The sequence below is a fragment of the Talpa occidentalis genome, unplaced genomic scaffold, assembly GCF_014898055.3.
Source record: "Talpa occidentalis isolate TD23 unplaced genomic scaffold, MPIMG_talOcc4v2.1 talOcc4.16, whole genome shotgun sequence".
Classification (NCBI taxonomy): domain Eukaryota; kingdom Metazoa; phylum Chordata; class Mammalia; order Eulipotyphla; family Talpidae; genus Talpa; species Talpa occidentalis.
In genome coordinates, this window is record NW_023601653.1 from 51,810,220 (window position 1) to 51,824,623 (window position 14,404).

Below are 14,404 nucleotides of genomic sequence, written 5' to 3' on the forward strand. Positions count from 1 at the left end.
AATGGAGGAAATAAGGCTATGCAATCTATGGTATTTACTTAACCTTAACAAAAAATAATTAGCGGAAACCTGATTAGAATTAAGGCATTCTTGTTTTAGATCTTTTGTCTTATGAATCCACTCACGTAGCCTGTCTTTAAACAAAATTTGGGTTTCTACTTTGTGTGCATGCTGTTCTGGGCACAGAGTATCAACCAAGGAGACCAGGTCCCTGGGCTCCTAGATATACATTTGAGTAAGTTGTCATTCCCTGCCATTGAATTAAACTTTGTTCATAGACTGTTCCTTGTACTGGGTGATTTGAACTGTTTTGACATATAGGATCAGGCAATTTCTGTGATATAAACACAAATAATAGTGTTTGCTGGTAAATGAACCTGATAGATTAATTCATATGGGAAATATCACATATATGTAGTATCTGCAAGCATTGTGCTAGGTGCTGAATTAAAGAGCATAACTATTGGATGGTTCCTGTCCCCAGGAAACTCAGACTAGACATTGATGTGTAACAAAAAGTAATTGCAGGCCTCCCTGGTGGCTCAGCGGTTGAGCGCTGGGTTGTGAAGCTGCCCGCAGCCTCTGTAGCGCCGGTTCGATCCCCGGCTGCTCCCCGGCCCCCAGAGGAGGGTCCCACATGGCGTGCACACCTCTCCTGCTGCCCGCTGCTCCCCTCAGCAGTGTACTTCGGTCCTTCTGCCTGCTCTGCTCCCCGCTCTGGCTCTGGTGGGTTCTCTCACCCTCCTGTGCTTCTGACTGTACCCAGTGCTTGTGTAGAGAAATAAATAAACAAACAAATAAATAAATAAATCTTTTTTTTTAAAAAAGTAATTGCATTACAGAGAAACAATGCTTTACTAGAAATGTGTGTACAAAACATGGCCATCCAGATTAGAGACATCAGTTCTGAAAATAGAACTCAAGAAAAGCATCAGAATGGAGATGCTTATTTTGAGTCTACAGATTAAAAGGGAATTCACCCAGTTCATTTGAGCCCTAGTGGTCTTTCCTTTTCCTCCTCACCAAACTCACCCCACCAACTCACTGTACTTACCTTCTCTTTCTTCTTTCATTGTCCCCTCTCTCCCTCCCTCTTCTCTCTCTCTCTCTCTCTCTCTCTCTCTCTCTCTCTCTCTCTTTCTCTCTCTCCCCCCTTCTCCTTTTTGCTATTCTCACATCAATGAAAACTGCACCTCATTATCGGTGATTGCCAGCTTTTCATTCACAGTTTGCTACATTCCCATAGACATGCTGAAATACAGACAGACCGGAGATTTCATCATAATCCTGGAATTGATTTCTATGTATCTATCTTGTATAGAGAAAATAACCCACATCTGTGGGCAAGATTATAGATCCTACAATCTTCTGCCTAAAACAATAAACAATTATTAGAATAGGTACTGCTTCTGGACTTGATTTATTTTAAAGATGTGGCAAAGAGAAGTGAAATTATGGGTCAATGAAAAAAAGTCCAAAATAAAGGAGTGCAAGCTACTTCTTGAATAATCACTAATGTGGTCATGGTTAATATATATAGCCACAAGTCTTAATGGGGTAATGTAAACATAGATTTAGTCCTGCCATGCATTAATTGTGTAATATTTCATCTATTTTCTAATGCATAACATAAGAAATTGTACAATATTTTTAGTAAAATTCTATAAATTTTTAAAAAAGGATAGGTTTTTTTTTCACCAGTCACATTGTTATCCTATATTTATAGCCTCTCCATTTAGTAAGACAGGCAGACCGAAATATAGAGAGTAGATGAATATAGATATATAGAGAGAAACATATATGCATAAAGTAATAGACATCTTACATTCATTCAATGCCTTGTACTTCCCCAGGACACTGTTTTACACTAGAGCTTCCCACGATGGAAGAAACCATTCCTCAGTTGCAGGAATTTTTTGCTGGGCTGTTTACGGGTACATGATCTCATCTGATCTTCAGAATTGTTTAAATGTCTTATGAAGGAGGACGGCAGGGCTTGGAAAATTAAATGACTTCTTTGGGGCCACACATTTAGTAAAATAGCAGGTATTTGACTTTCCAGAATTTTTCTAATGTAATATAAGTAGCCTGTAAGATTCTTGTGACCAACATTCCAGAGGAGAATTAAAGCTATGCCATCTTATTTTATCACATTATTATTGTTGTCATCGAATATAGTTGAGTCCCTACAATACAGAGAGAAATATTGCAGTTGTGTGGGAAAGCCTTATAGTCTAATTGAGGAAGATTGCACTAAAGAGTATAATCACAAACATATCTTAACCCACATGTCACTTAGAGCTGCTAAAAGAACCCAATTCCTATCATGAACTGAAGTAAAAGTGGGACCTTCTTGCGTGGCCCATGAAATTAAAATTTTTTAAAGATTTCATCTTTCTGATCTGCTGTAGCTATAGCCTAGCTGACTGGCCTTGCATTGCCTTTACTGTGTCATGGCAAGCACAGGGATTTTCAATGGTTACAACATAAAACCCCACACCTCTGTCTTCATAAACTAAAATCTGATCACAAGAACAAGTAGGATATTAGATTATACTTTGTCACTTAATTTTCTCATGTTCAATGAAATTTTGTTGTCAGCCCCTGTGCATGATTTTCCTAAATAATTTCTGCATGTATATGTTGTGCATGTCCCACATAGTCAGGAAACCCAAACAAACTCCAACAATTAGTGTCCATAGGTCTCCTTAAGACTCCCACCTAAGAGTGTAGCTGGAGAATGTAGTTTTACTGTCGATTTTTCCATTTCAAATTGGATGGATGGTTGGATGGATAGATATATAGTAGATATGTGCATATGCACACATTTTCATATAGTGTTTTATTTTATTTTTTTTTATCTTAAATTTTATTTTTATATTCCCCCATACAATTGCAAACGCCCCATTCTGACCCCAATCCTTCCCCTCCCGCCCCCCACCCCCAAAAAGTGTCTCTGGTTCATAGTTTTTTGTTGATTTTGATTTTCACTTTCTTATATTCATTTTCCTGGTCCCTTATTTAAGTTTTCTAGATTCCTGCTATGAGTGAGACCATCCGGTATTTTTCTTTTTCTTTTTGGCTTATTTCGCTGAGCATGATCCCTTCCAGCGCCATCCATGTTGCTGCAAATTGCATGTGTTTATCTTTTTTGAAAGCTGAGTAATATTCCATGGTATATATGTACCACATCTTCTTGATCCAGTCATCTACTTTTGGGCATTTGGGTTGTTTCCAAAGCTTAGCTATTGTAAACAGTGCTGCTATAAACATAGGGGTGCAGGTGCTCTTTGGATCATATAGTGTTTTATATATATCTACTTAATATATAACATATGTGTTAAATATATTTTTATATTTGTATATATTTAAATTTTTAACTGTATATTATTATTTCTTTAGAATTATTCCTTTATTGTAAGATTTCTAGTTATTTTTGCATAGAAGAATTGGGGTGCAGGCCAGAGTTATGCATAGGGGGGGTGGTGAGAGGATTCACTAGAGACAGAGTGGGGAGCAAAACAGACAGATCTGCTGAAATACACTGCTGAGGGGAGCAGCCGGTGAGGCAGAAGAGGTCTGCTGCGCCATGTGGGTCAACTCCCTTGCCGGGGATTGAACTCATGCCGTTGCAGTGGTAATGCTGAGACTTAACCCCTAGGCCACCAGGGAGGCCCTAAAATTTTAACTGTATATTATAAATATATATAAATATATTTGTAATATATATAAAATGTATATTATATATTTATTTATGTATTAAATATATTTATTTTTATATATTTAAATTTTTAACTGTATTTTATTTTATAGCTACCTTTGCACATTTCTTTTTTCTTAGTAAATTCTTACATAGGTAACATTGATTTCCAACATTATGTAACTTGGCCTCTGTATGCGCTATGTCATGATCACCAGCAAAACTCTAGTTGCCATCCATCACCATGCAAGCACCATGCAGTTCAATGACGTTCTTGACCAGTGTCACTCCCCCCCCTACCCCTTAACCTCTGGCAATCACCGCTCTGTTCTCTCTAAGCATATGTTGTTGTTTTGTTTTGCTTATTTTTTTCTTTGTATGTCACATATGAGTGAACTCATAAAGTATTTGTCTCCTCTGACTTATTTGACTTATTTCACTGAGCATCATTCCCTCCAGTTTCATCTATGTTACGAATGGCGGGATTTCATCTTTATTCATAGCTGAGTCTTCTATTATATATCAACCGTCTTCTTTATCCAGTCATCCATCGAAGTGTCCTTAGGTTGTTTCCACATCTTGGCTATTATAAATAATGCTATGATAAGCACTGGGGATGCATAAATCTTTTTTAATTAGTGTTTTTGTATTCTGTGGATAAATACCACAAGTGGAATTGCTGGATAATATGGCATTTTTATTGTTAATGTTTTTGGGGTCTCTATACTATTTTTTGTAGTGCCTGCACAAATTTACATTCCCTAGAAGGATTGCCTTTTCTCCACACCCTGACAATATTTGTCTTTTTAATAAAGGTCCTTTTTGGAGGTATAAGGTTAAAGTTCATTGTGGTTTTGATTTGCATTTCCTAATAATTAGAAATGATGAACGTCTTTTCACAGACTGTAGGCCTCCTGTATGTCTTCTGCACAGCCTTCTATTTAGCTTGACCCAACCTCACGACACCCTCATATAACAATACCATTTCCCCACTTCTCATATGGGGACACATATGAGGTTATACCTCATATAACAATACCATTTATAACAATACCTCATATAACAATACCTCATATATAACAATACCATTTATAACAATACCTCATATAACAATACCATTTCCCCGCTTCTCATATGGGGACCTGCCTGAGGTTATGCAGCTTATAATCTTCAGAATTAGAAACTCACTACATCCCCATTGCATGTTTCATTACTCCGCTCACCTACTGTGAGTGGAATAATGACATTAAAAAAAACTCTAGCTTTAATAGTGTTTGATATTAATGAATCTTTTTTTTAGGCTGTTGCCTGGTATACTCCTATTCACTGGAAGCAAACGTGGGAGAAATTAGAGACTGACATTGAATTTGAGAGATGCTCAAGAGTAAGTCTAATATCTCAAAGGCAAATGTTTCATTGGCCAACAGCTACAAAGACAACCTCTGAAGGAGAGCAAGATAAATCTACGAAAGACACTGAAAACTTTGAAATGGAACCAATTAAATCTTTTCTTAAGAGGTAAATTTTGCTTTTTTTTTTTAATTCGAGCCCTTCTCACAATTAATACTGAGCCGATGGGAATGACCTACTGACCATAAGATATATAATGAAGAGGTAAATTAATAGTGACCAAGAAAATCCCATTTCAAATAAGACCATAAAAAGCATAATAGTTTTTATGTTTTATCACAAAACAGAACAAGCAGAGAGTTACTCAAGGGCCATTAAATCACTGGGCATATGGAGACCTGTCTGGCCATTTCACTTCTCCGTAGCTCTGCTGTTAAAGGCAAGACTGTGGAGAGGTGGAAAGATGAGGTTCTGGCCACAACTTTAGCAGAGCCTAGGTGGAGGGGGAGGCAATCATCTAGGGATTTCATCTTGGAGAGGAGTGCAGAGCCTAAGGTATTCAACTGTGGGCAAATGCTGCTGATGTTGTAGCAGTGCTGCCCACCGGGATTAGAGAAGCCATAGTCTCTGGTTTTGAAACATGCTTTCACTTTAATTGAATCTTCATTACTAATACCACTGCATAAAGTGCCTTTTGGGTTCAATTTGGATTTCATTTTTCTTTTACAGAGAAAAGGAAATCCCGCCAACACTGTTCCCCACTCGCAGTCCTTGGTGTTGCAGTCCTGAAGTCCCTGCACATCCTTACTGCACTTTAATTGAATCTCCCAATGCCAGGTTGGCTGGCTCTAATAGACAGGCCCAGCCTCAGTCAGCCAGGCCTGACCCCACCCAGGTAAGTCAAAGGTATACTTATTCCAGTGGAGTATAGGTGGTAAAATTCACAAAGTAATGAAATCTATTCTTACCGTGACTGTTCTAAAGCAAGTATGTGAAGCATTCACTTAAATTTGTGCTAGCATTGTCTTCTGTTCTTGATAAAAGTCTGTTTAATGAACGGAAGATTCTAAAGAACAGCATGGCCAGCAAGAGTAGGTTTCTTCAAGTTTAGTCAAGAGTACTTTTTGGTTTTCATTACATGGGAAAAATTGGTCCCACAAGTTATGCTGTGATAAATGTTATCCATCTTTTGTGGTATATATACACAATGGAATATTATTCAGCAATCAAAAAAGATAAACTCATGCCATTCGCAGCAACGTGGATGGAGCTAGCAGGAATTATGCTCAGTGAAATAAGTCAGAAGGAAAAAGAAAAATATCGGATGGATTCACTTATAGCAGGAATATAGGGGAGCTAAATAAGACATCAGTGTAAAAAAATATTAACAGTACAAAACACAACAAAGCAAAAATGGACAATTATAAATCAGACATATACTGCAGGGGTGGAGGAGGGAGAGGGATCAGAGGGAGGGAGGGAGGAGCACAGGGGACTGAGGTGATGGTGCACGGGTGCATTGGTGAAGGAAATTCTATGGGGGCTACCCTGAGGGGGGGAAAGCAAATATTGTTCAAAATATGAACAATGATGTAAAAAATAAATATTAATTTAAAAATCATACCAATAATATCACGGAAGAGGCAAACATGAAGAATCAGTTTCTAGCCCTAATATTGTTACCCTTCCTATGGACTGATTCCCAGCACCTGCCTTGTTTTCTCCAACCTTTATTATCTAATAAATAATTTTAAATTAAATAAATAAATAAAAGTTACCCATCTTTTCCAAATACACTTTAATATTAACCTCAAATTTTACTTTTATTCAAACAGAAGTTTATCTTTGTTTTAAATAGTTTATTTTTGCTTTAGATAAAGTTTATTTTTGCTTTGGATAAAGCTTTTAGGGTTGATGTTATTATCCTAGGATCTGTGAATAGATTTCATGAAATCCATGAACTTACTAAATTTGGTGCAGAAATCTATTCTTCATATGTTTCTAGAGAGACAGTTCATGAGATTCAAATTCATCATAATTCCCTGAGGTTTAAATACAGCTGATTAGAACACAATGTCAGGTTCTCAGCTTTGGAAAAGCCCCGTGCATACGGCAACTGCATCCTAAAGTTATAATGGTTCTCAAAGTTTTATTTAGCAAAGGTAATGCTTTTTAATATGGAATCTTTGGCAGAATCCCAATATATCAAATAGCTGAAAGCAGACCTGTCCAAGTGAAAGAGGAGGGGTCCTTCTCCGGTCCTTCTCCTCCCTTCTTTCCCCACCCCCCACCCTTTCCCTTGGCATCTGGGGCACCTTGTAGAAACCACAGAGTTCTGTATGAAAACTGCTGTGTTAGTGTGCTAACAGATCATTGAAACAGCCTCCCCAAATATCTTATACATAGTGGGATGATGGATATTTTATTAATTTCTTAATATATTCTACTTGATAAAATTAAATACCACATCTTAGTACCTGAGTTTCTTCATTTGTATGGTAAGAGATCTTAGTCTGAAATTTAAAGGCCCTTTCAGCCAAATATTTATTTTATAATGTATAAATACCCGTACTATATTACTTAGGTTTGAGACTCTCAAGAAGTACATTAGTTATGTTTTCTACAATTAACAATCGCCCACTGTAGCCATTCTATGCAACTTGTTTTCCAGAGAAATTTTCTTTCAAATTTTCTTGATGCTCTGTTCTATAGTGGTGGCAACTCTCCTGGATTATTCAATAGCCTTTGTAATTCAACACAAAACTTTTCACTGCATGTTCTGTTCTGTAATGGTAATTAAAAAGATACCTTTAGGGCCTCTGCTCACTATTATATACCTTTTAAAGTTTTCATTCATTAAATTTTCAACGTGAATAGATAAGCATGCAAATTGTAAGAGCTTTTTTTTTTAAGATTTTTTTTATTTATTTATACAAAAACTGAGGTACAGGCCAGAGGCCAAGGAGGGTGAGAGAATTCACCAGAGACAGAGTGGGGACCAGAACCAGCAGAACAACTGAAAACACTGCTGAGGGGAACAGCAGGCAACACAGGGAGGTCTGCCGCGCCATGTGGGCATCTACCTGGCCGGCCGGGAATCCAACCCATGCTACAGAGGCTGTGGACAGCTTCACAGCGCTGCACTCAACCCGCTGCACCACCAGGGAGGCCCTGTAAGAGCGTTTCTTTAAGTTGTGGATAATGTCCACTAAGAGACAGGTGTTAGACCTCGCTGGTTAATGATTGACTGCATAACAGCAATCTCTGTATCACCCATTAATTTCCTTGGAAAAGCATTTAGCATAATTTTTTCAAGGGATTTGTTAACTATCCTCTGAATCTGCCTACCTTTGAACTGTTTTCTAGCATTAGCACACTCCTCAATGAATGCAAGGAAAAAAGAAATAAAGCAAAAATTTCTCCATTTTGTCCACAGGTTTTTCAGTCCTGCTCCATTCCCCTAAACTAATAAATAGGCTCCTTTTATTTAAGCAGAACGAGAAAGGGTCTTAGTTGTGTATCTGGGAAGAGTTGACTTGTTTTTAACTAGGCCTCTCAAATACATTGTAGAGGAACTACAGACTTAACAATGAAGGTAATTGTAAAGAAACATCTATGCATCATATGCCTAAGTCATGCTAAGCCCAATTTGTTTTGTGAAATATGTCAAAACACAGAAAGTATAGTGGATAAAAAGTACCCTGTGCTAATTATGCAGGAGTCCTGCAAGTAAATGTTTTATCCTATTACTTCACATTACCAAGAAACCTCCAAACATTTCAAATCTTTGATTTATTTTTCCTGTTCTGATATGAAATTGAAATAAATAGTTCTTTATTTTATACTTTAATTACATATATGTATACCTATAAAGTACATATAGTATAACTGGTGTATTTTTAATTTACATAAATAGCACCCTGCTAAATATGCTTGCTTTTTTTGACTTTCAATAGGATAATTGGGGGAATTTAACTATGACAATTCAGTCTCTAGGACTATTATATGGTATTTCATTACACAATTTACCATGTTTTATTTGTCATTCCCCTGTAATGATTTGCTCCACAGCATTATATTTTACCCAAGTGCCAGAGTTTCTTGGCAGTTTATAACAAACCTCTAAAATCTAAAATTCCTACATGTTTGCTCCGTTGTGTAACACATGAATCTTTATTAGATTTTGCCAGTTGCTTTAGAGAAGATTTTACTAATTCATATTCACACTACCTTTGGAAAAGACTTTGTGTTTTCTGTATTCTCATTTAACTTTACGATCAGAATTTTTAATTATTTGTCAAGCTGATGGATGTTAACTAGTGCTCACTATGGTTTTAATGGAAGGTTCCTTTTAAGTCAGATTTTCTATGTTTTCATACATTAAAAGGTAAGTTAAAAAAGGAAATTTTCTTTATTTTCTTTATTTCATGATAATACATTTATTTGTTTTTAAATTGTGTGTGTGTGTTTAATGCATTTGGGATTTACTTTTGTGTTGTGTGGAATGCAGACCTAATGTTTTTCTATATGGAAAGCCATTTGTTGCAATACCAAATACAGTTTATTTGCACACCGATTTTTGTAAATCAAATCTCACTCCCTCCACATGTTTGAGTCTGGGTCTGTGCTTTCTGGAATTTTCTGTTCTGGCTCTTAAGCAATAATGATGTTCAGATTGTTATTTATATATACTAATTCTTTGCTTTCTTGCACTTCATTATCACATGGGTTTTTTTTTTTTTTTTCAGTATCAGGTGGTTTTTCTTAAACTTTTTCTCCTCTACACAACAATAGGCTTGTAAAGTATAAAATAGAATAACAATGCTATTTTTAATTTGATTGAAAGGACAAGGATTTTACAGATTCAAGAGAAAGTTCAGACCTTTACAATATTGAATCATGATATATAAATTCATTTGTCCACTCACATTTCTTTCATGTCTTTTGATGTTCTATAAGTTTTTTTCCATGATATTCTTGCATATCTTTTGTTAGATTTTTCACCCAGGTAGGTTTTTCATATTGATATTTTGAGAATAGTTTTTCTTTCTATCAATTTTTATATTTTTTATGTTGATCTTGTTTCAGCAAAGTTTCTGAATTTTCTACCATAAAATAAGTATTCACAGTGACTAAGAACCCACATGAGTCACAGTACTAGTTCCAGAAACACAAGAACAATCAAAATATTCTCCCTCGGGCCTCCCCTGAGCCACCAGGGTTGAGCGCAGCTCTGTGAAGCTGTCTGCAGCCTCTGCAGCACCTGTTTGATACCGGCCGGCCCGGAGAGGGTCCCACATGGAGTGGCAGACCTCTCCTGTCTTGCCAGCTGCACCCCTCAGCAGTGTGTTTCGTCAGTCTGCCTGTTCTGTTCTCCGCTGTGTCTCTGGTGAATCCTTTCACCCTCCCACGCCTCTGGCCTGTACTCTGATTCTTGTATAAATAAATAAATAAATATTTAAAAACAAACAAACAAAAACATTCTCCCTCTAAGGGGAAGACAATAGCAAAGCAACCAAAAATTAGTAGGAATCGTGACTTTCAAATTTTTTTTTAAAGATTTATTTATTTATTTTTATAAGCACAGGGTACAGTCAGAAGCACGGGAGGGTGAGAATTCACCAGAGCCAGAGCGGGGTGCAGAACAGGCAGACTGACACTACACTGCTGAGGGGAGTGCTGAGGGGAGCAGCGGGCGGCAGGAGAGGTCTGCACGCGATGCGGGACCCTCCTCCAGTGGCCGGGGAGCAGCTGGGGATCAAACTGGCGCTGCAGAGGCTGCGGGCAGCTTCGCAACCCAGCGCTCAACCACTGTGCCACCGGGGAGGCCCTGAAGGAGCGTTATTGTGGTTGACAGAGAGTGGGAAAAAGCAGTCTGAGTAGAAGAAACAGCATATTTAAGAAGTATGGAGCGGTAAGAACAAACTTTATGTGTCCAGAGAAGAGTGAGAAACTGTATCCAGTGGAAATATTAAGTGACTATTGACTTGTCAGTCTGCCAAGTTTGATCTACACAAGATTTTAAAGATATTTGCAGTAAGGAAACACTGCTGGTTTTTAAGCAGGTGTTTCATTTAGTTATATCTGTGTTTGAAAACTTGAAAGCAATGTGGGAAATGAAACGGAATAGGAAATCTTCCAAAATAGTATTTCCATTCTGAACTCCTGACTCCTGAGGTCCACTCCCTATAATATCTACTTGGATGCCTCACAGTTGTTTCTTACCCAATATATCCAAAATAAAACTCATATTCTTTTCCCTCAAAGTTTCTCATTCCACCCTCACATCTCAGATCCCTGAGATCTGATAGTCTTTTTCTATTCCTTTTTCTCTCTTATCTCCCACCTAAAATCTTATTTATCATAAACATTTCTTCATTTTCTGCGTTGAAAGACCTTTTTTCTTCCCTTTTGTCCAAACTTATGAAACTAAGTATCTTTTTAGCCTGGCTCTTGCATTCTTGCTTCAAACATCTTAAAGTTCTTCCAGTTCCTCCAAGATGACATAACTACCTCCAGGCCTTCTCAAATGATCTCACCACTGTCTTCACACAAATAATTCTTTTCCAGCCTTGATAGTTCCACTACATGTCACTACCTCCAGATATCTGTCTCTGACCCTCACCGGCCGAAAGTTTTATGCTCCTCATATGGGCTCTCAATACCATCCTATATGTCCCCTATCAAACTAAGTGCATTTGTTGTACTCTGTTGTTTTTTTTTTAATCATTGAACTACAAGCTCTACATGGATAAACTAGTTTCTACACTGCTTACTATTTGTGTCCCCTGCATCATGCAGAGTGTGTGACATGTAATAGTTATTTATTACATTTTTAGTATCCTTTTATCTGAAAGACAGACAGAAAAGAAGACATTGAAGCTTTTAAGCAGGTATCTCAGAGATTTAGAACTGTGTTTAAAAGGGAATTTTGAAAGCCATGCTGAAAATGAGGTGAATGGGGGAAATATTCCAAAATCTAGAAAAAAAATGAAAAGAAAGAAAGGAAACACAAAACAGGACAAGTAAGTCTAGTAGACTTGTATTTTGAGCCCCAAAAGGAAAGGAAAGCAAGTTGGGGCAGGACTAATACTTAAAGAAATAAAGACAAAAATTCATGAATATCAAGTCACAGACTCAAAAAGGATGAATCCCAAGTAGCACAAATTCAAAGAAAACCGTACCAATGTATATTATAATAAAACTTCAGAAAACCAAACAATTGAAGTCAGGAGACAGTGGAACAACATCTTCAGTGTGTTAATATGTTAAAAAAAACTACTAACCTGGATTTTATTTTTTTTTTTGTTTAAATTTTATTTTTATATTCCCCATACAATTGCAATGCCCTTACTTTAACCCCAATCCCTCCTTTCCCCGCCCCCCACCCCCCATAGAGTGTCTCTGGTTCATAGTTGTTTGTTGATTTTGATATTTTCTTTCTTATAGTTGTTCTTTTTCCTGGTCTCTTTAAGTTTTCTAGATTCCTGCTATGAGTGAGACCATCCGGTATTCTTCTTTTTCTTTCTGGCTTATTTCGCTGAGCATGATCCCTTCCAGCTCCATCCATGTTGCTGCAAACTGCATGTGTTTATCTTTTTTGAATGCTGAGTAATATTCCATGGTCTATATGTACCACATCTTCTTAATCCAGTCATCTGTTTTTGGGCATTTGGGTTGTTTCCAAAGCTTAGCTATTGTAAATAGTGCTGCTATAAACATAGGCGTGCAGGTGCCCTTTGGAATTACTGTTTCTGTGTCATTTGGGTAAATACCTCGGAGTGGAATTGCTGGATCATATGGAAGCTCTATGTTTAGTAGGTCAAGAAATCTCCACACAGCTCTCGATAGGGGTTGGACCAGTTTGCACTCCCACCAACAGTGCAGAAGAGTTCCTTTTTCTCCACAACCTCGCCAACATTTGTTGTTGCTAGTTTTTTTAATATGTGTCATTCTCACTGGTGTAAGATGGTATCTCATGGTAGTTTTGATTTGCATTTCCCTGATTACAAGTGCTGTCGAACATTTTTTCATATGCCTGTTGGCCATTTGCATTTCCTCTTGAGAGAAGTTTCTTTTTAGCTCTTCTGCCCATTTTTTGATTGGATTATTTTCTTTGTTTTTGTTGAGCCTCATCAGCTCTTTGTAGATTTTTGTGATCAATCCTTTATCATTAGTGTTGTGTGCAAAAATGTTCTCCCAGTCGGTGGGGTTTCTCTTTCAATAGATACTGAGAAAGCTTTCGACAAAGTACAACACCCATTCATGATAAAAGCCCTTGAAATTCTTGGGATACAAGGAACATACCTCAACATCATAAAGGCCATATATGACAAGCCAACAGCCAGTATCATTCTCAATGGTGAAAAGCTGAAAGCATTTTCATTAAGATCTGAAACAAGACAAGGATGTCCACTCTCACCACTGCTTTTCAATATAATACTGGAAGTCCTAGCCAGAGCAATAAGACAAGAGAAAGATATTCAAGGAATCCAAATAGGAAAAGAAGAAGTCAAACTATCACTATTTGCAGATGATATGATAATATACATAGAGAACCCCAAAAACTCCACAGAAAAACTAATTCAACTCATCAATCAGTTCAGTAAAGTGGCAGGATACAAAAATTAACCTGGATTTTAATACCTAGTAAAAATTTTTTCAAATGGTGAAGGTGAAATGAAGACATTTTCAGAGTAACAAAAACAGAGAGACTTCACAACAGCAAATCCATGAGGAAATTCTTATGGAAGTACTTAAGAAGAAAGGAGATGATCCTAGAAAGATATTCAAAGATGTAGGAAGAAATGAAGAAAAAAATGCAGAATCAGAACATAGGTGAACATAAATTAATATTCACTATACACAACATCACTAGTTACTTATTAATAACTTACTAGTATTGTTTCATAGGATATTGAATTATATAGAATTTAAATACATAACAACTGTATTAAATACATAACAACTGTATTAGTTTCTCATGTCTTCTGTAACAAAATACCACAAACTGGGCTTAATTTATTCTCACAGTATTCAGGAGACTAGAAGCCTGAATTCAAGGTGTCAGTACACTCTCTCTGAAGGCTCTAGGGGATTAGCCTTTCTTGCCTTTTCCACCTTTGGTGACTCCAGGTGTTCCTTGTTGCTGCATTGTCTGTAATTTCTGCCTCCATCTTCACATGGCCTTTGCTCCTGTGTATCAGTCTCCAGATGTCCCTCCTCTTCTAAGGACCCATCCTGATCTAGTATGACCTCATCTTAACTTGATGCCACCCACAAAGGTCTTTTTTCCACGAAAGGTCACATTTACAGGTTCAGGGACTAGGACCTCAGTGTATCTTTTGGGGAGAT

General features: G+C 37.2%; 1 protein-coding gene across 13 annotated transcripts in view; it reads left to right on the top strand.

Annotated features, from left to right (window-relative positions):
- The window catches only part of LMNTD1 (lamin tail domain containing 1), a 361,980-nt gene that overhangs the window by 338,368 nt on the left and 9,208 nt on the right, over positions 1-14,404 (top strand). For all 13 annotated transcript variants that reach the window (XM_054696350.1, XM_054696346.1, XM_054696356.1 and 10 more), the window contains 2 exons: positions 5,001-5,218; positions 5,780-5,945. In XM_054696350.1, coding sequence (XP_054552325.1) covers positions 5,001-5,218; positions 5,780-5,945 — 384 coding nt within the window. The remainder of the gene's footprint in view (positions 1-5,000; positions 5,219-5,779; positions 5,946-14,404) is intronic.